Raw genomic sequence first — 23838 nt, forward strand, 5'->3', positions numbered from 1 at the left:
ATGTTAAAACGAAACCATCATTACCCGTTCTCCTCTTGGTGGTTTGAAGCATCTTGCAACTTCAAGCAGGAAACGGAATGATCGATCCATTCCCCTCGGTAACGGTCGTTTCGCATTTCACAGCATGCCATCGTACAACACGCGCAACAGATCAGTTGTCTGCATTCGTAAACTGCTGACCCAACGATGTTGGGGCGGACTCACAGTTCTCCAGAAACTCCAGGTCGCTGTGTGCCCTGAAGAACACCTGTTTCGGTTTGGCTCGCCGTAGCGTTTCTCCCGCACTACTACTGCTGCTGCTATTTTCCGGCGTGACGAGATTGCAGAACGAGTCCTCACCCACAATGTCGTCGACGTCTTTCTCCCGTAACAGATCTTCCACGTTAACGCCATTGGGCGTAAACAATCGTATGATGAGTGGATCGCAATCGTTACGCACAATTTCAAACGTGAACACTACCTTTCCCAAGTCGGCCAGCTCCGTAAGACGACTGCGCAGCCGGCTCCAACGGGCTGCACCGAGCGTCACCTCATCCGTTGGCAAATAGTGCTCCAGGCAGCACTTCTTTGCCAGCCGGGACATTTCCTCAATGCTGGGAGGCATCTTGCGCAGATCCGTTGCTGCCGCACGATATCCGTAGTCGACCAGCAGCACTAGATGGTACGTGGCCTGCCCACCGTGCACCTCCGACAGGACCAGCGCACGGCAATACTTACCGTTGTGTACTAGCTGCGCCAAACAAAACAACCCATTTCTAATATCACCCTCAGCGATCGATTCACAGTGCTTTGCTTTGGCCGCTAGCAATTCGTCCATGTTGCGCAGCGCATCGAAACTGTTGTTGAACTGGATGAAAAACTCGGCCGGTGAGTTCACATGGCTAATGTGCACCTTGTCGTCTTCTAGCTGGTAGCTGTCATCGAGCCTGTTATCGTCACCCAGGAAGAAACTGGAGCTCATCGCATCGGTCGACGAACCGGGTCCTTTCTCGCACAGCGCAACCAACTGGTCCACAATATTCCGCCCTTCGAGGAACAGTTCAACTGTAGCAAACGATGGTCCGGGGCTGTGCAGCTGTACGGTGAACACGGTCTGGCCCATGGCCGTCAGCTCGATAAACTTTTCTTGTGCCGCTGCCGACCAACTCTTCACGTTTTCCGGCAACCGTAGCGCACACTTCGTACAGAGTCGCGTCAGCTCGGCGATGCTAGGTTCCAGCTGTTTCAGCTTCTGCACCGTAGCACCATTTCCATAGTCCAGAAACAGTACCTCGTATGTGCCCGGTTGCGGTATGGACAATACCTGTACCCGGTACCACAGACCATCGTCTGCAAACTCCGCCAGACATATCATGTCCACCTTTGGATCGTCGATATCGGCAAACTTGCTCACATCCGCCAAATAGTTGGCCATCATATCGAGTGGATTAACATCGCGCTCCAGCTGCAGGTAGAACTCGTCGATGGATTCCGTGTGGCTCGTAAAGCATCGCTGACCGGAAGGAACGTACAGCAAACGGGTGGCCAGCTTTTTCTCTACCAGCATCTCGGCAATGTCTTTCTCACTGCTACGCACACTGATGTAGTGCACGCCTTGCGCTTCGGCCAGAAACTGCACCTCAACCTCAACCAGTGCACGCAGTATTGTTGTGGCAACCTCCTTCCATGCAGCCATTTTCTTACGTCCTCTGGATGAACCAGCACTCGCTGAAGCACCATCAGCACTGACAACTTCCAAGGACATGGGTTGTACAAGCATGGCGCACTGTTTCGCGTAAATTTTCCACTTCATCAGATCATCGTTAATGTCGCGCAGTGTACTCTTCTTGTTGCTTGTCACGATATCCGTGTGGCCAAAATCCACAAACTGTATGATCAGATCATCGTGACTGTCGATTATGAGGGCCCGGTACCAGAGATCGTCGGCCGAATATTGGGCGATGCAGTAACGGTCGGCAGAAAAGTCACGCAAGGGTGGTAAGGATGAGGCAATGATTTGAAGAGTCTCTTGCAGTTGGTTTAGATCTTTTTGATCACTTTCGAGCTGTTTAGGTGAAAGGGAAACAGCGAGAGAAAGACATTATTAGTATCCGCGTTAAAAATTGTTCCAAACATGAAGATCACTCCCAGCACTCACCTGTATAAACAACTGGCTCGGATTATCGACGTGACATATTCTAGCCTTAATCTTCTGATGCTTCGCCTCATGATCCTCGATCGATGGCCGTACGGGAGCTCCGGGTGTTGGTGTCGACGATTGGCGCTGATTGAGTATGGTCTCATAGTCCAAATCCGCCACCAACTGGCGATCCTTCAGCACGCTCACAATGCTATAGTCGTTCGAGGTGATGTCCACGATCCAAATTCCATTTCGAAACTCGACCACTTTAAGCGACAGCTCGTGCGATTCGGTCAGTTTACCGATTTCCGTCTTAATATGCTCCTCATTCTCGTCAGCGATTGCTGCCATTGGTAAATACACCCGATGGGCAAACGCACTGTATTCGAGGAACTTAGGTTCAAGCACCTTCAGCTCACTGTGCTTCACCTGCTCGCGATACCCATAGTCTACCAGCAGCACTTCGATCTTTTCGATATCTTGCAACGATACGATTTTTACACGATACCAGTTACCGTCGTCTTGTGATTTGGCGGCACACATTTCATTAATCGCCAGATTCGCCACAGGCACTAACTCTTGTTGTTTTTCGTAAAACTCAAACAGATCGTTCGCCATGTTGGTGATCTGCTCATTCCAGCGCGCATTCTGCACGTACAGGCAGTTCGTGCTTTCTACGTGGGTAACGTACACGTTAAAGGCACTCATCAGCACTGGCATTTCGGCTATCGTTGGTTCAGGTTGGCCCGTTAGCGATGGTATCAACAAAGACAGTATCAATCTACAATTACAGAAATGACCGTCAATAGAAGGGTATAATAGAAACAGTGTAATTTTTGTTCCAACGTACGCACTTTTCATCATTCGATACATCGACCACTTGTGCCAAGCAGTGCTGATTGAGCCATTGTTCACGAAACTTCACCATAGCATCCGCCGTAACAAGGGATGTATCACAGCCATCATGTCGGCAACTGAAGATCGCCTGATGTCCGAGCAATTTCACGCGGAAATCGTTTAGACTTTTTAGCTCTACTAGCTGCACCTTTAATGTTTGTCCCTTTAAACGACCGAGATCTATGTCTGTAACATTAGCGGAAAAAAAGCTTTAAAACACTATTGCATCTTGGGCATCGCTTCGAAACCTTACCAACATAAACCTGTGCGATGAGATCATCTTCCAGCAGATGCTCCTTGAGATCACGTCCGAGCGAGTCCACCTCACAGTAATACTTGCCCTCAACACGCTCCAAAAACACTGTTCCGAACTGTTTATCGTTGCTGATGTACGAATCGATGCGGTTCTGCAGTTCCTTCACCTCGCAGCGCAATCTAACGTCGGGCAGAGCACAGGCAATAGCCATTGGGGCGAGCCGGGTAAAGCGACGCTCCACCAGCCACAGATCGTTTATCGATAGGGCCAGTTTGTTGCCCCCGTCGACCAACTCTACCTTGTACTTTTGAACGGACTCGTTGTACTTCAACACACGGCCACGATAGAACGCATTGTGTTTGGGGTGACGTACGACAACGATTGAACCGGTGGAGGGTTTTGCGGCCTTTCCGCTGGTTTGTTGTTGCTGTTGTAGCTGTTGCTGATGTAGCTGCTGATTGCTCTTGTTTCGATAGTACTTTTGCAGCTGCTTCATCATATCATGGTACTTATCCTCATCCGATCGTAATCTTACGTAGAATTGTTCCGGCGAGTACCACCAAGAGAGAACGACTTCGAGCTTACTGTTCATCGTTACTACTTGTTCCGGCAAGGTACTACGATACGGCATAAACTCATCTGAAGATTGCGCGCTGCTGGAGACCACCGGGTTGCTAGGAATAGAAATGAAATAGAAATGGAAGGGAAAGCTTGAGAGTACGTAGTTTAATCAAATATTTCAACCTTACCTTTCCGTAGCAGCCACTGGAGCGTCCATTCTGTTTCGTTCGTTTCGCTTCGCTTCATTACCGGCCAACCCTACATTCGCTGGAGGGCTGTTTGGATCTGCAAACCGATCATCGTGTTCGTAATAGTACGGCATTTGGACGCTGTAAACGAGATTGAGTGTGTGAGTACACAATTCCTGCTTATGAATGAAACTTATGATTTCATTCCACACGATTTCCCTTACCGGTCCTTGTTGAACCTTGGAATGTCATTACGGACCCCTGCCGTTGTTCCTACATTGTTGGCAATTCCCGGATTTCGCTTTGCCTCCTGTTTGTTGTTGCCTGTCGAATGGTCACGGCTGCTATGGTTACTATCACGCCCATATCCGACACCACCACCCGAACGAGTATTGTGCGGAGGAGTTTGCACATTGCCACCCGTTTGCAGATCGTACCCCGAACTTTGATTTCCCGGCAGTGGTGGACCACCGCTCCATTCGTCGTTAGTCAGATCGATACAGTCTCCATGGCCAGACGAAATGCCACTTGACGAAAGAGGCGCCTTGGCTGAGTCGACAGTCGTCCCCAATGGATCAACACCATTCGCAGCAATTCCGCCAGACAGTCGTTTGTTTTGCTGCTTCTGAGTATTGCTTAGAGGTTCCTTTAAGAATTTTCCCGGCGTGTTCAACTTCAGCAGCTTCTTCGACACGTTCAGTACGGGCGTTTCCGATTCATCCAGCAGGTTTACGATTGTTTTCCCGTCCCGTATATCGCACACGATCAACTTGAACGGTTTACGCTCTCGATCCGCACCTTCCGCCAACATTTCCAGCTGATCCGTCGACAGATCAACGCTGGTAGATCCTTCGAACCCTTCCAGACAGCACTCGATCGCTTCCGGCCGCTGATGGAGAAAGTCCGGCGACAGACGCTTTAGCTGCCCACGTTGCGTCGTGATGCTAGTGCCATAGTCGACTAAGCGCACCTTAATTTTAGGGTTCGTTTCAAGCACCTCCGCCCGGTAGATATCGTTCGGATCGAGGCTGACCGCGTAAACATCGCCAACGTTCACAACGCCCGGTACGACACTGCCACTGCCCTGATAATGCACTATCAAATCATCCATCATTTTATCAAACGTAGCCACATTGTCCAGTCGATGGACGAAGAATTTCGCGCAAGATTCAATGTAACGGATAACCACCCGATAACTGGATCCCCGTTGCAAAATCCCCGCTGGAGGATACTTGTAAACCTGATCCTGGCATAGTTTTTGCAATCGTAAGAAAAGATTGTCGCCATTTTCGTACAGCTCACAGTACGACACGAATGCTGCACCCTCCGGGGGAGTAACTTTCAGCTTCAGTACCTTGCCTGCGATCATCTTGGAGAAGATACCAGCAACGTCAGCATTTAAATCCTCGAGCCGGCGCACATTTGAGAGCGCAAAGCGTGTGGAAAAGATCTCGTAACGCAGGAACTCGGGTGGAATTTCGTACAAACTGCTTGGATGCACCGTTTCCGAATGGCCATAATCAACGTACGAAACGGTACAGTTTCCATCCTGTCCTAGCGCTGTGATGAGCGCACGGTAGATCGTATGGTTGTGCGAATAGCGTGCCAAACAGGCCATTCCGAGCTGCAGCTTTCGATTGATGGAACGTAACGGCACCCGTGCCAACGCAACCATCATTTGCTTCAGTGCGGCTTCCGCTGAATGTAGCTGCACCATGAACTGCTTCGGACCATTCTGCACGTACGAAACGGTCACCTCATACAGAGAGCCGACAGTGAGCGTACTGGCGTTGAATGTTAAACTTCCCGGAGAGAATGCAGCACTTGACCGACCCGCACTGGAACCGTGCGATCCATGGGTCGGCGGCGTACGTAGCACATCGTGTTTGCGCGACTGACTGCTCGATCGTTGGTGAGTTTGTGCTGGCAAATTTCCGTGCTGATTCCCATTGTGCATGTGACCCCCACGGGCCTGGTTGGAGGTGTCCACCAGATGGGGCGGATAGCCAAAGTCGCCGAGCGCATTCCGGCCGGCATTTGGTGCGGTACGTAGCGAACGTGCCGGTTGCAGATTTTTTGCCGCCTGGTAACGATTAATATTCATATTCACGAAAACGTTCGGCAATGTCGTTGTGCAACTATGAAATGTACTGCTCTAAAACGAAAAACAAAAGCAAAATGCATCGGAAATGAACGACGTGACTCTTTGCGTGGTAGATGAACGGTACGCAACCCAAATCAGGACTTACATAGCCAACCGCGATTCACGGACGGAAATCGAATACTACAAATCAAGGTGTTGCCGCAGTCTCTTCACTGGCGATACATTTTCCACCGAGCTTTCGGAAGGAGATGGTTTCCCTCCCTGCTCTCTTATTCCTTCGCTTCGTTGGCTGGTGACTGCTAATATGAAATCGAGAAAAGCAAACACAGTGCGTAACTAGGGTGCAACACTACAATGCGAATGTAATCAAACGAATGCGAAGAGAAAACTGTAAACGATTGAGATTTTTTGTTGCTTGTTGCTCCTTTGAACGCATCACTTCTCTTCTGTTCGTTTTGAACGCTTTTCCACAATTGCTTGCACTTCAGTATTCCGGGCAAAAGCGAAGGTATCGACGAATGCCACCATGAGGAACAAAAGAAGAAATTAACCAAAGCAACATGTACCGTTATCATGCTTCGTACCGATTTCTTTAAATGATCACTGAAAGCAACATTCAATCGATTACGGGGGCGGAAGGCCTTTCTATCGTTTAATTTCCTTGCATATCATTGTTCTTAATCGGCAATGCCTTACGCTATTGTAATCTTTTTAACATTCGATTGAATTATAGATCGCACAGAACAAAACGTGGCGCATGGCCTACTGCATATTGTACGCATTCCAATGCCGGAGCCATTGTACTTTTTCATACCCTGAGTATCATACCAGTCTCCGTTTTTTTTTCTTCATTGCACTATCATACGGTTTTGTTGACTAATTGCCGTAGTCATACTCTGGGGTATTTGGTTTACTTACCAGAAAGTTACGAGTGATGATGAGCACAAACGTTTTCGTAACTTGATTGCTTCAATTCCGACTGCCACCTGGTTATAGTTCTGCACCTATATTCCGCACAAACGTTTCTTCGAAATGCGCCTATTCGATGGAATGCAACAAATGATAGTGAAGAAAATGAAGTAAGCAAATCTGCCAACCACCGAGTCGCAATTGTTGGAACGAGATAGCAATACGAGGGTGGAATTGGTTTGAAAAGGGTTATGTGTATCAAATATATAGAGGCTTAGTTTAATAAATGGAAAATGGCTTGAAAAACACATTGCTTAGCAAAGCGCACTATAAAATCCTGAGAATTGTAGCAAAATAGTGGATATAATGATAATGAATTCATTGAATTTCGGCCAAGAAACCGAACCACAGGCATGGCTCATTCAAATGTCAGTCATAGCGGCAAACGGCCATAAATTTGACAGCTGCAACATCAAACAAAAGGAATCAACCGTAAACATAACCTCCCGCTCGTTTTGTACCGAAGAAAAGCATCCATCGATCTACCTACAGCATAATAGTTGTTTTGCATATCGTGAAGATAGTGCATTATAGTGAAAGTGTAGTAACTGTTCAGGAGGCTCACTCGACAAATGGCGTCCTTTAATTTTACTTCCATAACGAGCGCACTGTCCGATCTCGATCAGCACGGCGTTAAATGGGTTGGCAAAGCGTCAAAATGGGGAACGGAAGCGGAAGGTAAATGCACACCTGCCGGTTGGCGGTAAAGGCGCAATTGCAATGATGGATCGATTTATTAAGATTTCTGCATGTTGTTTTTTTTACATGTTTTGCATTGCAATAATGGCCTTCTGCAGCGAAAGACTTGATAGATGCGATAAATGCCTGCAAGGATATGCGTTTCCTGAATCTGGAAGGAAACACATTGGGCGTGGAGGCGGCAAAAGGAATCGGCAAAGCGCTGGAAAAACATCCCGAGCTGAAACAAGCGCTTTGGAAAGATCTATTTACCGGGCGCATGAAGGAGGAAATTCCGATTGCACTGAAGGCACTGGGGCAGGGTATGATTACGGCTGGTGCACAGCTTACCGTGCTCGATTGTTCCGATAATGCGCTCGGTCCGAACGGAATGGTTGGATTGGTGGACCTGTTAAAGAGTTCCACATGCTACACGCTAGAGGTTTGTATGGTAGCATATTGTCGCTGCTTTCCAAGTTCGGTATAATAATGTGTCCCTTTCATTGTAGGAATTAAAGCTGAACAATTGTGGGCTGGGTATTCAAGGTGGAACAATGCTCGCCGAAGCGCTACTCGAAGGGCATAAAGCCAGCAAGAAGGTGGGCAAACCACTCGCACTGAGAGTGTTCATTGCAGGAAGAAATCGGTTGGAAAACGCGGGCGCTAAAGCACTGTCGGAAACGTTTGCCACCATCGGTACGCTGGAGCAAATCGAAACACCGCAGAATGGTATCTATCATGTGGGAATAACCGCACTGTCCGAAGCATTCAAGATGAACAAGAATCTGCGGATTCTGAACCTAAACGATAATACAATTGGCCCGAAGGGAGCCGCGGCATTATCGGTCGCACTACAGGATCTGCCCAATTTGCGGGAACTTAACTTTGGCGATTGCCTGCTGAAAACTAAGGGAGCAACCCTGATTGGAGAGGCTCTGCACGAAGGACACACTGAGCTGGAAGTGATGGACTTTGGATTCAACGAAATCGGTCCCGATGGTGGTTTTACGCTGGTGAACGCGGCCGCCAATAAGGATAAACTTCGCTCGCTCGTTCTGAACGGTAATCAGTTTGGTGACGAATGCTGCGATCAGTTGCAGGAACTGATGCGGGACTATGAGCGCAACGGTGTGATGGAGCTGGAAGAGGACGCGGGTGACATGGAGGAAGAAGAAGAGGAGGAAGAGGAAGACGAGGAAGATGAGGATGAAGAGGAAGGAAGCGAGGAGGAGGACGATGAAACGGTTGACCAGGACGATGAGGAAGACACCGACGAGGAGGAAGATGCGGAAGAAGCTCTTCTAGCCCGATTGAAGGAACGCAGCACAAAGGCGAACGGCACCAGTAACGACTCCGCGCTCGATGTATCTACCGTGTCGATCGATCTCGATTCAACGCTCCCGAACACGGTCGATTCCTTCATCCGGCAACACTATCCCTCGGAAACGATGTTCCAATCGCTGCCGGACAAGGATAAAGTGGCCGCTTTCCGCGAGTACCTCAATGCGATTCCAAAAGACGATTATTTGGTACACACAGCATTCACCATCATCAAGTGTTCCGAACTCTGCGAAAGCCAACCTGAAGCGCTGGATGTAGCGCTAGCCCTGTACAAGGATGCTTTCGAGTTTGCGAAGACGAACAAACGGCTGAAAAGCTTGCGTGATTTCGTGCTGATTCAGCTCGGCTTGCTAAAGCCGGAAGATCGAAGCTACCAGCTGAAATACAATGTGCAAACGTGCCAGCGGGCACTACGGGCCGCTATCCAGCAGAATCTGATACCGAAAGAGGAAACCGAAGTGTTCGAGGCGTTCCTCAATCGCGTAGGATAAACCTGTTGAGGTGGGTCTGGAGTTTTGTACATGTACATGAGATTTCTTTTACTTTTTTATTATTTAAAACATGAATTCCAAAAAGAAAGTAAGAAAATGGATAAATCTCGCTTAAATGTATCCTAAGAATGACAATACTGATAACATGCGTCTCGTTACAATAATTTTCCGCTAATATTCCGAAACGTTCCAGCAAGCGTATGACGTAAAACATGGCTGCTGTTCATGATCCTCCCGGCGTTGATCGTTTTCGACTGTTTGCGTTGCTACCGGTAAATATCTGCGGCGGAACTCGATCTTCGTACAGTGGATGATCGTTTCCGTTTTCAGCTCAGGGTCGAGGCAAGCGTATGAGCTTGAAACCATAGAGACGGGAACCATGCGGGGCACGTAATACGCCATCGATGTAACGGCATTATCCTGACAGTACAGCCGTCCGATTGCTAGAAATCTTTCGGTCGACACCGATACAGTTTGCTCATTCCTGCTGTAATAAGCAAAGGATAATGACCCCAATCATGAAACTTTCGACCTGTGGGTGGAAAACACTTACAGTGTAACGGAGCATCCTTCGAACAGATGTAAAGCCAGCAGTGGGGATCGTTCGACAGCGTCCTTCGAACCTTCGTCCGGTATCGGGATTGGCTTGTAAATGCAGGCCGAAAGCTTACGACGCTTGCCCGATGGGTTGACGATCGGTAGCAGCAGCTCATTGTTGTTCTGATCTGCAAACTGGTTCGAGTTGCTGGAGAGAGTGGACGAGTAGCGTCTTCTGCGCATCCGGCTACTGAAAGGTGTTGATCGATCCACATAATTCATGCGAATCATAAACGGGTGCAGCGATGCCATAATAATGGATGATGTGCAATAACTTTAATAACAACGATAATTTAAAACAGAACAAACGTATTGCCACCGTAGACTAATCACTAATCAGGCACTAAGTACGGCTGTCAGTGATCGAGCAGCGTGGCTGATAGGAAAGGTCGGCTACATGCATCCAAAATATATGAAAGGAGCAAATATTTATCTTAACTCTTCGTATGTTTAATTGTTCAAAGTGCATTCCTTTATTTTGAACGGATTTTGTCATAATTTTGGTAATGTCTACATAGCCCCCAGCGGAAATCATGAATGAGATTATTTACTCTATTCTCCCTTGTGGTCCCCAAGTGTTGTTTGACATCTCTGGTAGTGCACAGTGTATACAGGACGCTCAACAGTTTTGCGGGACTATATAGCGAGCGAGTTAAGGTGTTTTTATTAGATATCTTTACACTAAATCATACCTCTATTATTTACATTATTTGAAAAACTTCAACTCAACATTCTACTTGAAAGTTTATACATGGTCTACCTCTGGATTTTCCTCCGTTGCGCGATCGGACGACGGAGCACGACGACGCTTGAAAATTTGCATCAACACACTATTACCACCGATCGGTGTGATTCGTCGTATTTTGCGTTCCTGTTGTCGTACACCTATCTGTGTCTGCCCAGACGGCACAGATTGACTCACTGGTATTCCATTCAAACCCGTGCCCGTGTCAGATGTAACGGGAGACGGAGCTGGCATTATGGATTCACTGGAACTGTTGGACGATAATAGTTCAAGCAAGTTCAGCCGGATAAATTTAATCTGTTCATTGCGCATATACTGCAGTCTTTCCAACTGCTGATCGATGTCCATCCGTTCTCCCTGTAGCTGCATTATTTGGGTGTCAATTTGCATCTTGCGGCTGTACAGTTCCATCGTTTGTGTCTCGAGATTTTGTACCATGCCCTCGGTAATTTCGCATAACGACTTCAACCGGTCAGCGCAGTCGGCGGGAAATGGGGTTGTAGAATGATTAGCAACATGCGGTGACTGTTCTTTTGGATGATTAACGCCAACATCAGGCAACGTTTGTCTAGAGATGCTCTTTTCCCCGGGATCATCTCCCAAGATATATTCCTCGGCTGGTATATCGGTGGTCAGTGGTTGTGGCGATACAATCCTCTCTATTCCTTCCTTACTTTCCGCGTTCGATTCAGTCGGGAGATTCCAGTCGGTCAGATTGCCATCGGAATAATTATCCGAAGGCGCACCATTTTGTACACTTTCTTCTAAAGTTTGGGGTGTTGCAATTGTTTCTTCTTTTAGCTCAGTTAGAGATATTTCCATCGGCAATTGTATGTCGGGGGTGTTCTTAGTGGTGTCTTCATTTGTTGCACTTACTGTTATGGCTGAGGTCGATGAACTCATTTCTTCTGAGCCCGAGATCGAACAAACTTTTGCAATAGTAATATGGGTTTGTGGTTCCACTATTTCTGGTGCGGGATTGGTAAGATCCTTGTTTAAATACTGATCGTACGCATTGTTCAGTATATGATCATCGTTAGGTTTTTCTTCTGTCGAATGCAATGATGGAATCCGCTCTACTGTACCCGCAGGAGGCACTACCGGCACATTGCTAGCATTTTCGATGTTATTGGCAGGTTCAAAACGACTCACCTTACGTTTTTTCTTTTTTTTGCGCAACTTTACAACCGCGGATGGATCATTGGTTTGATCATTATTAGTCTCGTCTGCTCCGAAACCTTGCTCCATATTTTGAACCTCCGTAGTAGTACTTGCCTTAGTATCATGCGATGGTACACTTGCACAAACCGTGGAAGGCAGACGATCGTTTTGCTTGGGACGCTTTCGTTTCTTAGTTTTTTTCCCTATCTTAGCAGGTAGTGGTACTGGTGGGCTGAGAACAGATAGTAACGGCTGTGTTCCTTGTACCGTTGGTTGATCTTCAAATACTGTTGGCATTGTATTATGCACCAGGGTGCCGATACCAATTTCAGCGGCTTGATCTATGCTCGTTCTTCCTCGTTTGCCATTATTTCTGTTCTTCCCTACAGGTTCCACTACAGGGTTAGAGCTTTTCTCTACCCTTAACACATTCGTAGTACGATTGATCGGATTCGTATTGCACACAGGTTCTGTTTGTTTCTTAGGTGTAGAAAATGAAGTGAACAGATGGCTGGAATCGAACATAGGGGTATCATCGTGAAATTGAACATTAGAGCAATTTGGTTGTTCCTGGTATTGCACCGTGAGTAACGCAGGACTCTGTGATCGATGAGCATTGTTATTGCAATTTTGGGTACTTTGCCAGCGAGGATCAGCGGCGTTTACTTTGCTGTTCTCACTTGAGAGCAGAAGCTCTTGAGTGAACAATCTAATTCCGGCGTCATTTGTATTGTGAATAGGAATCATGGTTGCTAATCGTTCATTGGCATTTGGAATATTTTCCTGTAATAGTCCTCTTTCCGGTACAACATTTGTTGGGTCGACTTCTGGTACCCGCTGACTTCCAAGGTTTTGCATACTCGGTTGTTCATCCAAACGTCTGTTCAACTCTTCTACCGTACTAACTCTTAGCAGTGATACATTCTTTACGCTCGAATTTGCATCTCCGGGTATAGGATCAGCATTGTTGGACGAAGATACTTTCAGAATGATATTGGTATCTTCCTTCGCAGATTGTCCGATTTGAGAAACATCTTTTAAGCTTGGAACCGACGTTATTTCAAATGGTACTGCTGCTGTAGTCTTGACTAAGTCCGAAACTTTAGTCTGTACTAAGTCCGAAGCAATATTTTCCTCGCCGGCGTTCTTCGAAAGCAAAACGAAAGTTTTTTTCTTAGGAAGCGGTTTGCTCACTTTGGACTGCAAAGTAGATGCGACTGGGTCTCGTACTACAGCACTGTTTCCGACTTTTGTATTAGACGACTTGCGCAGCATAATTTTCTTTAAGTGGCCTGGCTTCAAAGGTGGGGATTTAAGGGTATTTGTGTTCTTCGTGGACATTTTTCCCGGAGATCCAGAAACATTAGCTATATTTTGTTTCACATTACTCGCGCTAGAACTGTGTTCAGTAGAGGGGGTACACATTAACGCGTGTTGCTCATGTTCGTCCTTTGCTTCTGGCTCATTAGAATTAAAGGTTGGATTTTCCACGGCAGCCGGCAGCTGTTCATTGGATTCAATCGATTCGGTTTGTGACAGGTCAAAAAGGTCTACATCTAACGCATGTCCAATTTGTTCCAACAGTGCAGGGGGTATTTTGTTCGCATCAATTGCTTCATCCGACTCAACCGTACCATCGTCTGTTACAAATGCGCTTCCGAGCTTCCCCAAACCGAAATTTTTCAGCTGTTTCCTTACCTCGGCTCGCAGCTTGCTCTGGGCGTGTCGGTTTAAAGCCGTCTCATATTTACCGGCGGGATTATCAATCATATGCTTCAAATCGTACTTGCTCATGGTGGAAAGTTGACTAAGCAGCTTTTCCGTCACCTGTTCGGCGCTTTTTTGCAACAGTGCCGAATTGGCCGCACTGACCGTAGCAACTTTATCGCCAATTTTATTATAGATGGTATTGTTTTCTTCCTCCTGTTTAGAAGTTTCCGTTGCATCGCTTGCCGGTACATTGCTGGCTACCGCTTCAGACGCTTCGCAGGGTGTATTAAGTGACGTTGCTTCACTTGAGGAGGCAGCAGAGAGCATCCGCATCGCTTCATCAGCAATTAATCTGTCGATGAATGACATCGGTCTTTCCAGTTGCGATTGGTCATTCTGTGAATGCGGAGGAATGAATGTATCGTAAGCGGGACCACAATAAAATAGAACAAATATAACAAACCTGGTTGCAGACGGAGTTTATGTGCTGGAAAATAATACTAAAATTGGATTGCTCGGAATAAGCAGACGAACTATATGGTGCAGTAACCAGTGGGGGAGGCTGCCTAATCCATGGATGTCGTTTAGTTGTGGGCAGCCTGCAATAAATCAAACAAGCGGTGAAATGGAAAAGAAGTTATACACAAATAAAATACATGAATATACTCACACAGTGGAACTACTACTCCACGCACTTTTACTGGTGCCCTTTCCCACATCACTTTCAGTTGACGTCGGAACTTCGGATTTTTCGCCTACATGTTGCTCTTTTTCATCGGAAGCATCCGGCTTTTTTTCGTACCTATACCGGCTATGATAGGCGGAATGTAGCCCAGTGTAAGGGGTGCGGTTGTTGTAATATCTTCGGTCTTTATAAGACCGATATCCTGTAGGCGAGTCTGACATTCGGTTACGATTTCGTTCCGGAGAATCTCGGCCGCTGAACTCAGACCTGTGCGACTTCCATGGTGTTCTTTTGTCATGGGAGCTCATACTGAGGACACTTTTTAAGGGGGATTGCAAACATGAAACATTTTCATTAATAAGTTGCTTCTTAATGTTACCCAAGGTGAACAACAATATTACCGCTTTCAAACAGTACCGTGGTGCGATGCGCATCTACATTCCCGCGAAGGTTACCGTCAGAAACGTCCTTGGGGTATACACTTGCTTTTCGTAGCTAAAGTCACAAAGTAACGATGTATCACTTATTCCCAGCATTCAACTAATGTTATCACTTTCACATCAGTATTAACTATTATGCTAAAGGAGAGATATGGTAAACAAAATAAAGTTTGCAGAACTAGAACGCACCGAGCTATTGCGGAGTTTAAGAAATGTCAAATGGTAGAATGTTTACGATTATGGGAACTTCAATAGTGTGCGTGTGTGTAATCAACAATAGCGGGCACATTAACACTGCGTTCGGTCAAACTAAACGGTACAAAAAAAGGGGAAAGAGATAAAGAATAATTTATTCATAGAGATGTTCCATGCAATTCATTTATTTCATTTTAGAAGTTCATAACATTACCAAAATAATCGTGTGCAGTGCATCATATTTTCTGAGATATCTCGGAATTCGTTCGCTAGGATTTGTTTACCATGCTAAACTGACAGCCCGACCAATTAAATTGCCCCGATTCCGAAAGTTGTTCGAGAGCAGTTTTAGCCGGTGTTGTGTGGAAAAGCAGTGATTTTATCAACCGCAACAAATGATACAGACAGTTTAAAACGAGACCACTACTTATTTTACGTCTTTTGCTACTGTTTGCTGTTGGAATGCGGATGACTGGCACTATGAAACCAAGTCCGAAAAAATCCTCTTCGAAGGTGAAACAACGCACCAAGTCGTCCAGCAATAGCAGCAACAACAACAACAGCAGTAGCATCCTCGGTACCAATCAACAACTCTCGGCGGGTACGACGTTAGGTACTTCCGCCTCATCATCGAACGCCAATCAAACTCTGCAGCAGCTAAATCCACCGCAGAAGCAAACAATACCACAGAGCGATTCCTCCGGAAACGATGCATCGAACATGGGCTCTTCCAAAGAAAAGGTGTGTCGTCTAGCAGCAGTGTACAATTGCGAGCAGATTATTCAACAAGGTTCCTCCTTTACTTTTCAGTCTTCCTATAAATCGTACGCCGGGCTAAGTTCAAGATCCGTGCGCACCGCCTGGGAGCAGCACGATAAGCAGGAAACGGAGGTAGCTCCCGACGTGTACACCAAGCTAGCGGAGGATGCTACCTACAAACTTTGGGAATTGGCCAATGTAAGAATGGCGTTGCTAACCGTGTCGAAAAGCAGATAAGTTACTCATAAGCCATTGCACATGTTTACAGAACATAAAAACATACAGCCGGCATTCCAGTGGGCGAGTTACATGTGATCTGGTCAACGAAGTGCTTAAAGATTCCGATGTACCGCCGATCGTTGGGGCAAACAGTCAACCCTGGGACAAGATCGAATACGATGGAGCATACTTTTTCAATTCGGTCAGTATGATGTTGGTGCCGGTGGTAAACATACACATAAAAGACGTAACTCTTCATTATAGGATGAAGTTCTTGATTTGCGTGAGGAGTACATTAAACACATATCGTTGGAGCAACATAACGTGCCGGTTCTTACCACCACATGGATGGCCGAGGCAGACATTGCAGAGGATCTGATAGCGATGCACAACAATATATGCGATGGTAAGCGGTCAGCAATAGGGGGAAATTTGGTTTGCAATTACTTATTATTACTCGATCATTTTGTAGCAATTTTCATTGGAGATGAGGAGTGTTTTAATACGGCTATCGACATACTGCAGTACAACCAACATACACCCTCTCTGATGAAGCTGTTGCTAACGAAAGCAATCGAAATGCTAGGCTTCGAGTATACGGAGGAAACGTTACGTCGCGCATTGGAGTATTTGGAGGCGCTGGTGCAGAACTGCCACGTTGCCCATTCGGACCTAACGCTGGAGCTTAGTCTGCTGAGCCAGCTGTTTGTTAACCTGCTGCTAGGTCCTGCCGGCTTCGTTCATGCAAAATTACTGCAGTCGAACGAGCTAGTCCATAGACCGGTGTCAACACTCACCGGTACCGATCCGCAACATCAGCAAGATCAGCAGCAACAGCAGCAACAGGTACTGGACACTATTTCGCCACTTTTCACCAACCCGATGTCGCTGTTGGAAAACAATTTACCGCCAGCGGAAGATTCGAACAATTCCAACTCGAACGCAACAGAGGAACTTTTGCGCAGCATAGAAAACATAAAGGACGGTGCGGATGGGATCGATCTCAACATTAAGGACGAGTATGAAGCTCTCTTCTCGATGGTGCAAGGGCTGGGCAAGCAAGAAAGTGTGGATGAAAGTATGGTAGGCACGGAACCGCTTGCCGAAGGTGTGGTAGATGGGTTTCAGGTAAAAACCGAATACGACCCCGATTCGTATGATGCAAATGCGTCAAACTTTATTGTACAGCAGGCGGCTGGTACGGTAGTGGGATCGGGTGACCCCACCGAGCATTCGACCGCACTGCACGATACTGGTATTCTGACGAATGAAATGTTGAACTCTCTAGCGGCTAGTGCTGTCGCTGCTGCTGCTGTGTCAGGTACAGCAGTGAACAATGCTGTGACGATGTTTGATCTCAAACCGGATACAAGTAAGAGCAAGAATGATACCGGCACACCGCCCACGATCATTGACGCAGATCCGGAAGAAAACGTAAGCTTACCGATGTCGGAAAGTAGTGACGGCGGTGGCGAGGTGAACAATCCCAACTCGACCACGCTGGAAAGCGAAAACATAACAACGTTGATTTGTGAGGATTATCTCGTGGAAAGTGTCTGCCGGGTGATAGGGTTGTGTGCCAGCAAATGGGGCTTCGTCGAGCAGGAGTGCACCTTTCTGCTGGTGGAGCGTTTGCAACGGTACTTTCAGGAAAAGAAAACGGCCACAATCGATTACAACTGGTTGTCGCGCATTTTCCGAGGCTTGTGGGCGATTGGAGAGTTTGCCCTGCGAGAACTGCTGCCCTATTTCTATCACATCGACAGCCAAACGATCCCAGAGTATTTGGTACCGCATTTTTGTGTGAGTTGGATTGCAAGTGTACAACGTTAGTAAATGGGCATTGGATGTTAATAGTGCTTCTCTGTTTTATAGACTGCAGGAATTTTCATGAACGGGCGTTCCGATATCTTCTTCTACGAATATTTGTACGACATTTGTGGCGATAGTTTGATGCCGTTCATGTTTTCATACGATCGTAAGTAACAGCAGCAGCACGCTTGTATGGACACTATTGGGAACTAATTTTACTATTTTTCAGAATACATCGAAAAGCAGTACTTGAAGTATCACAAGAAAAGGTTAAAAGTTTTGGCCACCAAGGATTGTTACAAAGTCGTATCTAAGGTAATTCCGAAACGGCTTCCATCCTACACCCCACGGACGTCTTCAGCAAAGCCCACACTTCAGGCGGCTTTTGAAGATTACACTGATAAACGATTGCAGAGCCTATCTTCTTCAATACAAACTCCAATCCCACGGATGGGATTTAGATTCCCGGGCTGCCGATCGATTGCGTTGAAAACAACAGGATGCGGTCTGCCGAAAGCAACGACATTTCAGGGTGCCGAAACGAGCGTTGTTGGAGTAAAACAAAACACAGCTCTTTTGAGTGCTTTTAACTCCAAAATAGTCGTAGCCAGACGACGATTACTTGCGCCAGTTACAAACGAACCACCGAAGCAACACGTTTATAGCTTTGGAACATGCACATTGTAAAAGTTTGTTATCTTAGGTGAGCGGAAGCAGTGCACAGAAATAAGTAAACGCCCTTAATTTCAGATAATCGTTGTTAAAGATTCTTTTGCATTCGAATGGGGCTCTTGTGGTGCGTTTTGTCTTCCACGTTATCGTATGCGGCACAGAGAATTGATAGTTCTGTCATTTTAAAATCAAAACAAATGCACCCAGCTGTCAAACACGCTGGGCATGTCAGCCACGTTTATTGCAAAGCACTGCACTGTGAATTTCGGTACGGCGTTGCGGCATTTGCGTTAAAATCGGCTGAAAATTTCATCATCCCACCCGGATCCCGCAGTATTCAAGCAATAGTTCTTGCCGACCTATTTTCTTTGTAAATCGTAAAAGATGGTGCTAGATTTGGACCTGTTTCGTAGCGACAAGGGTCATGATCCAGAGAAGATCAAGGAGAACCAAACGAAGCGATTCAAGGATGTGGCACTGGTCGAGACGGTTATCGAGCAGGATAAGGAGTGGCGCCGGTGCCGCTTCAACATGGATAACTTCAACAAACTGAAGAATCTCTGCAGCAAGGAAATAGGCGATAAGATGAAAAAGAAAGAACCGCAGGGTGACGAAAACGAGCCGGTGCCGAAGGAGGTGGAGGATCAGCTGCGCGAGATGCAGCTGAACTCGCTGAAAGAGCTGACCGTGAACCAGATCAAGAAGGTCCGCACGCTGATCGATCAGGCAGTGGTGGAGAATGAGCAGCAGATGAAGGAGGTAGAGGCGAAGCGGAATGCCGCATTGCGTGAAGTGGGCAACCATCTGCACGAGAGCGTGCCCGTGAGCAACGACGAGGATGAGAACCGGGTGGAGCGTACGTACGGAAACTGCGAGACGCGACTAAAGTATTCGCACGTTGATTTGATCGTGATGATCGACGGTATGAACGGCGACAAGGGTGCCGTTGTGTCCGGTGGCCGAGGATATTTCCTCACCGGTGCGGCCGTATTTCTGGAGCAGGCGCTGATCCAGCACGCACTGCACAGTCTGTACGCCAAGGGATACACTCCACTGTATACACCGTTCTTTATGCGCAAGGAAGTGATGCAGGAGGTGGCCCAGCTGTCCCAGTTTGATGAAGAGCTGTACAAGGTGGTTGGAAAGGGTAGCGAACGGGCCGAGGATGGCACCGTGGCAGACGAGAAGTATCTGATCGCAACCTCGGAACAACCGATCGCCGCCTACCATCGGGATGAATGGGTTCCGGAAGCTTCGCTGCCTATCAAGTACGCCGGGCTTTCCACCTGCTTCAGACAGGAAGTGGGATCGCATGGCCGTGACACGAGGGGGATCTTCCGAGTGCACCAGTTCGAGAAGGTGGAACAGTTCGTGCTGACCTCGCCGCACGACAACAAGTCATGGGAGATGATGGACGAAATGATTGGCAATGCGGAAGCGTTCTGTCAGTCGCTGGGCATTCCGTACCGTGTGGTGAACATCGTGTCCGGTGCGTTGAATCATGCTGCGGCGAAAAAGCTCGACCTGGAGGCATGGTTCGCGGGTTCGGGCGCTTTCAGGGAGTTGGTATCATGCAGCAACTGTTTGGACTATCAGGCCCGTCGGCTACTCGTACGCTATGGGCAAACGAAAAAGATGAATGCGGCCGTCGACTATGTGCATATGCTGAACGCGACAATGTGCGCAACGACGCGCGTCATCTGCGCTATACTCGAAACGCATCAAACGGAAACGGGTGTCAAGGTATGTTACGGCCATCGAGACCCACGAATGGAGAGCTATTAATCGAATCCCATATTTTCTTTCCACAGGTTCCGGAAGTGCTTCAGAAGTACATGCCCGAGAAGTATCGCGAGGAAATTCCGTTCGTCAAGCCAGCACCAATCGACGTAGAACAGGCGGCCGCGGAAGCGAAAAAGGGAGCCAAGAAGGGTGGCGAGAAAAAGTCCGGAACGGCAGCATAATATGTAGGCTAATCGGAATAACTCTACTCTAGCGACAATTTAAGCACACACAAGTTGAAAACCGTCTTCGTCTAATTTATTTCAAATCTACTCAGTTCTATGAAAACCGCTGGATGCATTTAGGAGGTGCATTTGCTTTGCACGAAGCTCTATTGGAATAAAGTCTCCCGTTTGTTCTCGTGGTCGCTTTCGCAGCTGCTGCTCAAGTGAATCACTAAGCAAACATGTATGGTCGTACCCTTTTCATTCCCAGGTTCCGAAAAAAATTGAAAATGACTCACATCGTCCAAACATGAATATATGAGATTAAAATTTTATTGTGCAATTCTTATCCTACTTATCTCTTTAAACATTTCATGTTGGTAAATCACGCCCCCCTTTCTTCTGTGGATAGGGTACTACAGCTAAGTTAAGTTGGAACCAGGCAACAAGAGCTAGAAAGAATGTACACGGGAAGCTTAACCTTCGCCGCCTCATGGTGTTTTGTAGTTGTTTCGAAATTCCGAATGATGCCTAAAAAAAAAACGAATTACACTACCCTACTGCATCAATACTCAGGTTCTTATTCGCTTGTTTTTAGGGTTAGTATTAGTAAGGAATAATATCCCAAAAGTGTGTATTTGGAGAGTATGTAAACAATATCATCTTTTGTAATAACTATAATAAGTGTGAGACAAAACTTTCGCTTAACTGGCTAAGTGGAACTAAATCGGGTAAATAACTCCGTTCTACTATTCGGCATATTTGGGTAGGAAAAGTTCGACCCCCTAGCGAAGATACTACAGCTTCAATGTAAACTCAATACAGTGTTGTAAAGAGAACATAACATACGGCACACTCTCTACGTAGGACAGTGTGCGATAAGTATAAAAAGTAGGGAAAGGATTTTCCATTTACTGGCCAAGGCAAAACGCTTTCCAATTCCAAAAGCAATTCCGTCGTTTTACGTGATCTCCACGGCGCCACTCGTCGTAAGATGTGCCGAATGAAATGAAGCAGACCTGGAAAGGGCAAAGCATAATCATTAAAATGATTGAACGAAAATTGAACGCCAAGAACCATTTACAAACCTGTTTCAGTATGGCGACGCTTATAGCAAAAGCCATCATTAACGCGTACAACGACCCTGTGAAGCACAGTGCAATACTGGAAAATTTAAGAAACAGACAAGAATTAGTGCACCCATCCCTTCAATAGTGTTTGTTCCACGCAGCTTACTCATATTGGAAAAATATGTCGTTACAGTCGTTCGGCATCATCACAATTACTCCGTACACCGTAAAAATCGGAGTCGGGCGACAGACGGCCGTCATCGAGAGATTCGCAAACACCAGCAACGCCAACAGTGTAAAGATGCATCCCGCCAGATACAGTCGGTGGTTCGATTTGCCGATGCAGCAGTTCAGCCACACATTGTGATGGTCTTGCCGTACCATGCAGACCGAACAAATCTTGCAGTGGTACGTCCTAGGCGGTACGTACTTACGGCAAAGCTGGCATGCCAGCCGGCCACCTTCCGTATCGGTGGAACCATCATCCGAATCGTCGCGATCGGAAAACATAACGACCTGTGTGTCTTTCGGAATTTTACAATTTTCCATCTGTGAGTTCACTTCCGGTAGACCGGCCAAATCACCGATTGCGGCCCGTTCCTTTGCCTTGAACAGACAGAAAAAGCCCAACGTCATCAGAACGACCAGGCCGATGTTTTCCTGGGGCAATATTTCTAGCAACGGAACCGTCAGCTCGAACAATGCGAGCAGATACACACAGCTGCCGAAGAACCATACAATGAAGAATTTTGTCCTAAAACGAAACAGGAGCAGATAAGATTATTGTTGCTAACTTTCCAACCAACTAAGCGCGCTTCTTACTTGGATTGAGTCCGTCCACAAAACCGCTTAATGTACATCAGTACAAACGGAAGACAGAAGAGAAGGACCAGGCAGAACTCTTTGCTAATCGCTGTCATCAACAGTGTCGCGATCAGTACCACCAGCGTGACCACCCCGTCGAGCGTAATTTGCTTTGCGCCACCACGCCATGGAATGCGCAAACGGTCCTGGAAGGTGAGCAGCATGTTTCTGGCTGTTTTTTCGGTCAGTTTGCTGCAGGACAGAATGGAAAAAAAATGCATTAGTGGTGTTAGAGTTACGAGCCGTAATGGACACACACACACGGGAAGCGAAAAGGCGTTCTGAATGATGGACTATGTGAGAACAGTTGGAGAATAACATTCTCACCTACGAGGCAGCAGATAGTTAGTAGTAGAAAGTAGAAAGATAGTTGGAATGATAGCGTTGTTTGCTTCACAATATTTACCCTCGTTTCTACGGGAACGTGTTATCGGAATGGGGAACCGTTTGCCGAAAGAGGCTCTCGGAGGAAATGCGACGTCCTGCGTATCGGGAACAAACGCAGCGATGATGATTGAAGCCGAACACAAATGGAACTGAAGTGGTGGTAATATCAGCAGCAAGCGCGTAGCCGGCTCTCAAGTATGTGACCTTTGCCGATGATACACCACAAGTTGAATGCACGAACACAACACAACGCACGCAGAAAAAGGGCTCGAAAGCAACGCTTCTTGGGCAGTACTGTACTCCGTCGCCTATCTCTCGCTATGCTCGTTCGAAAATCAATTCCTACGTATTCCTCCACCGAACCGATCGATCCCTTCTCTTAGGTGGGAGCGTTGGTTTTTTATTGTACACTTCGCAGAAGGTACATGGGCTCTGGTTTTACGGACATCTTTGTTCTGCTCTTGCTGCAATCGGAACAACTGTGCAACTAAGGGGGAAGGGAAAGATACGAATGTGCAGTTTCGACCGTACAGGAACGAACGGGTTTGGGAATGCGCTTGCACTATTTGCACACCCTGGGGCAGTTGCGGTACACTTACCTTCCCGTGTTCGTTTCGGACGTCGATACACTTTGCGGAGCGAAACAGCAGCAGCAGCACGTTACCAGCAGATGGTTCCGTTCATGGTTTCGATCGAAAAACTCACAACAGCACAGTGGATCGATATCGGTGCGGGGATCGTAATCATAAAAATCTGCCTCACTGTAGTGTGATCTCATGCTCCCCGGGAACGAAGATGTTTGACTTTTTTCGGCCACCCTCTCTAGCTCTCTCTCTCTCCTGCTCGCATCCTTCTCTTTTGTGCTAAAAAAACACAAACAAAAGATTGCCGGTCGATGAAGAAAGGTTTATGCTGCACAGTTCGGCGATCGATGCGACAGCACGGTGAGAATCCGGTGCAACGAATGTCCAC

General features: G+C 47.0%; 7 protein-coding genes across 7 annotated transcripts; 3 read left to right on the top strand and 4 right to left on the bottom strand.

Annotated features, from left to right (window-relative positions):
• Positions 1-151: 151 nt before the first annotated feature.
• On the bottom strand, positions 152-6125 carry LOC128711652 (maternal protein tudor). The gene is made up of 6 exons (XM_053806535.1): positions 4246-6125; positions 4022-4162; positions 3270-3946; positions 2974-3202; positions 2138-2900; positions 152-2044 (listed from the first exon to the last, which is right to left on the bottom strand). Exons 1-6 carry the CDS (start codon positions 6123-6125, stop codon positions 152-154), a joined length of 5583 nt encoding a protein of 1860 aa, XP_053662510.1.
• A 1541-nt stretch (positions 6126-7666) lies between these two features.
• Positions 7667-9604, top strand: LOC128713481 (ran GTPase-activating protein). The gene is made up of 3 exons (XM_053808341.1): positions 7667-7772; positions 7892-8214; positions 8282-9604. Exons 1-3 carry the CDS (start codon positions 7667-7669, stop codon positions 9602-9604), a joined length of 1752 nt encoding a protein of 583 aa, XP_053664316.1.
• A 171-nt stretch (positions 9605-9775) lies between these two features.
• On the bottom strand, positions 9776-10453 carry LOC128715385 (uncharacterized). Its single transcript, XM_053810277.1, has 2 exons — positions 10158-10453; positions 9776-10091 (listed from the first exon to the last, which is right to left on the bottom strand). Exons 1-2 carry the CDS (start codon positions 10451-10453, stop codon positions 9776-9778), a joined length of 612 nt encoding a protein of 203 aa, XP_053666252.1.
• Positions 10454-10946: 493 nt separating this feature from the next.
• LOC128711098 (uncharacterized) lies at positions 10947-14810 on the bottom strand. The gene is made up of 4 exons (XM_053805961.1): positions 14488-14810; positions 14281-14416; positions 12652-14213; positions 10947-12594 (listed from the first exon to the last, which is right to left on the bottom strand). The coding sequence occupies exons 1-4, from the start codon at positions 14808-14810 to the stop codon at positions 10947-10949; spliced, it is 3669 nt and encodes a 1222-aa protein (XP_053661936.1).
• Positions 14811-15599: 789 nt separating this feature from the next.
• LOC128713617 (uncharacterized) lies at positions 15600-18614 on the top strand. The gene is made up of 7 exons (XM_053808476.1): positions 15600-15878; positions 15948-16094; positions 16165-16317; positions 16380-16521; positions 16588-17918; positions 17991-18093; positions 18157-18614. Exons 1-7 carry the CDS (start codon positions 15600-15602, stop codon positions 18612-18614), a joined length of 2613 nt encoding a protein of 870 aa, XP_053664451.1.
• Positions 18615-18983: 369 nt separating this feature from the next.
• On the top strand, positions 18984-20563 carry LOC128711936 (serine--tRNA ligase, cytoplasmic). Its single transcript, XM_053806826.1, has 2 exons — positions 18984-20342; positions 20411-20563. Exons 1-2 carry the CDS (start codon positions 18984-18986, stop codon positions 20561-20563), a joined length of 1512 nt encoding a protein of 503 aa, XP_053662801.1.
• Positions 20564-21456: 893 nt separating this feature from the next.
• Positions 21457-22643, bottom strand: LOC128713535 (palmitoyltransferase ZDHHC23-B). The gene is made up of 4 exons (XM_053808396.1): positions 22438-22643; positions 21782-22369; positions 21634-21709; positions 21457-21564 (listed from the first exon to the last, which is right to left on the bottom strand). The coding sequence occupies exons 1-4, from the start codon at positions 22641-22643 to the stop codon at positions 21457-21459; spliced, it is 978 nt and encodes a 325-aa protein (XP_053664371.1).
• Positions 22644-23838: the final 1195 nt, after the last annotated feature.

Source organism: Anopheles marshallii, chromosome 3 (genome assembly GCF_943734725.1).
Source record: "Anopheles marshallii chromosome 3, idAnoMarsDA_429_01, whole genome shotgun sequence".
NCBI classification, from domain to species: Eukaryota; Metazoa; Arthropoda; class Insecta; order Diptera; family Culicidae; genus Anopheles; species Anopheles marshallii.

What these genes read in the sequence shown, in the direction of transcription:
- LOC128711652 (XM_053806535.1), bottom strand. Translation starts at nt 6,125, where the DNA reads ATGAATATTAATCGTTACCAGGCGGCAAAAAATCTGCAACCGGCACGT. An exon ending in CCAAGGTTCAACAAGGACCG is followed by an intron (nt 4,163 to 4,245) that starts GTAAGGGAAATC and finishes TCTCGTTTACAG; the next exon opens with CGTCCAAATGCCGTACTATT. An exon ending in GATGTATCGAATGATGAAAA is followed by an intron (nt 2,901 to 2,973) that starts GTGCGTACGTTG and finishes CTGTAATTGTAG; the next exon opens with ATTGATACTGTCTTTGTTGA.
- LOC128713481 (XM_053808341.1), top strand. Translation starts at nt 7,667, where the DNA reads ATGGCGTCCTTTAATTTTACTTCCATAACGAGCGCACTGTCCGATCTC. An exon ending in ATGGGGAACGGAAGCGGAAG is followed by an intron (nt 7,773 to 7,891) that starts GTAAATGCACAC and finishes GGCCTTCTGCAG; the next exon opens with CGAAAGACTTGATAGATGCG. An exon ending in CCACATGCTACACGCTAGAG is followed by an intron (nt 8,215 to 8,281) that starts GTTTGTATGGTA and finishes CTTTCATTGTAG; the next exon opens with GAATTAAAGCTGAACAATTG.
- LOC128715385 (XM_053810277.1), bottom strand. Translation starts at nt 10,453, where the DNA reads ATGGCATCGCTGCACCCGTTTATGATTCGCATGAATTATGTGGATCGA. An exon ending in GAAGGATGCTCCGTTACACT is followed by an intron (nt 10,092 to 10,157) that starts GTAAGTGTTTTC and finishes TGCTTATTACAG; the next exon opens with CAGGAATGAGCAAACTGTAT.
- LOC128711098 (XM_053805961.1), bottom strand. Translation starts at nt 14,810, where the DNA reads ATGAGCTCCCATGACAAAAGAACACCATGGAAGTCGCACAGGTCTGAG. An exon ending in TGGAGTAGTAGTTCCACTGT is followed by an intron (nt 14,417 to 14,487) that starts GTGAGTATATTC and finishes GATTTATTGCAG; the next exon opens with GCTGCCCACAACTAAACGAC. An exon ending in CCAAATTGCTCTAATGTTCA is followed by an intron (nt 12,595 to 12,651) that starts ATTTCACGATGA and finishes TTCATTTTCTAC; the next exon opens with ACCTAAGAAACAAACAGAAC.
- LOC128713617 (XM_053808476.1), top strand. Translation starts at nt 15,600, where the DNA reads ATGCGGATGACTGGCACTATGAAACCAAGTCCGAAAAAATCCTCTTCG. An exon ending in AACTTTGGGAATTGGCCAAT is followed by an intron (nt 16,095 to 16,164) that starts GTAAGAATGGCG and finishes ACATGTTTACAG; the next exon opens with AACATAAAAACATACAGCCG. An exon ending in GAGCATACTTTTTCAATTCG is followed by an intron (nt 16,318 to 16,379) that starts GTCAGTATGATG and finishes TCTTCATTATAG; the next exon opens with GATGAAGTTCTTGATTTGCG.
- LOC128711936 (XM_053806826.1), top strand. Translation starts at nt 18,984, where the DNA reads ATGGTGCTAGATTTGGACCTGTTTCGTAGCGACAAGGGTCATGATCCA. An exon ending in AAACGGAAACGGGTGTCAAG is followed by an intron (nt 20,343 to 20,410) that starts GTATGTTACGGC and finishes TTCTTTCCACAG; the next exon opens with GTTCCGGAAGTGCTTCAGAA.
- LOC128713535 (XM_053808396.1), bottom strand. Translation starts at nt 22,643, where the DNA reads ATGCTGCTCACCTTCCAGGACCGTTTGCGCATTCCATGGCGTGGTGGC. An exon ending in GACATATTTTTCCAATATGA is followed by an intron (nt 21,710 to 21,781) that starts GTAAGCTGCGTG and finishes TAAATTTTCCAG; the next exon opens with TATTGCACTGTGCTTCACAG. An exon ending in GCGTCGCCATACTGAAACAG is followed by an intron (nt 21,565 to 21,633) that starts GTTTGTAAATGG and finishes TGCCCTTTCCAG; the next exon opens with GTCTGCTTCATTTCATTCGG.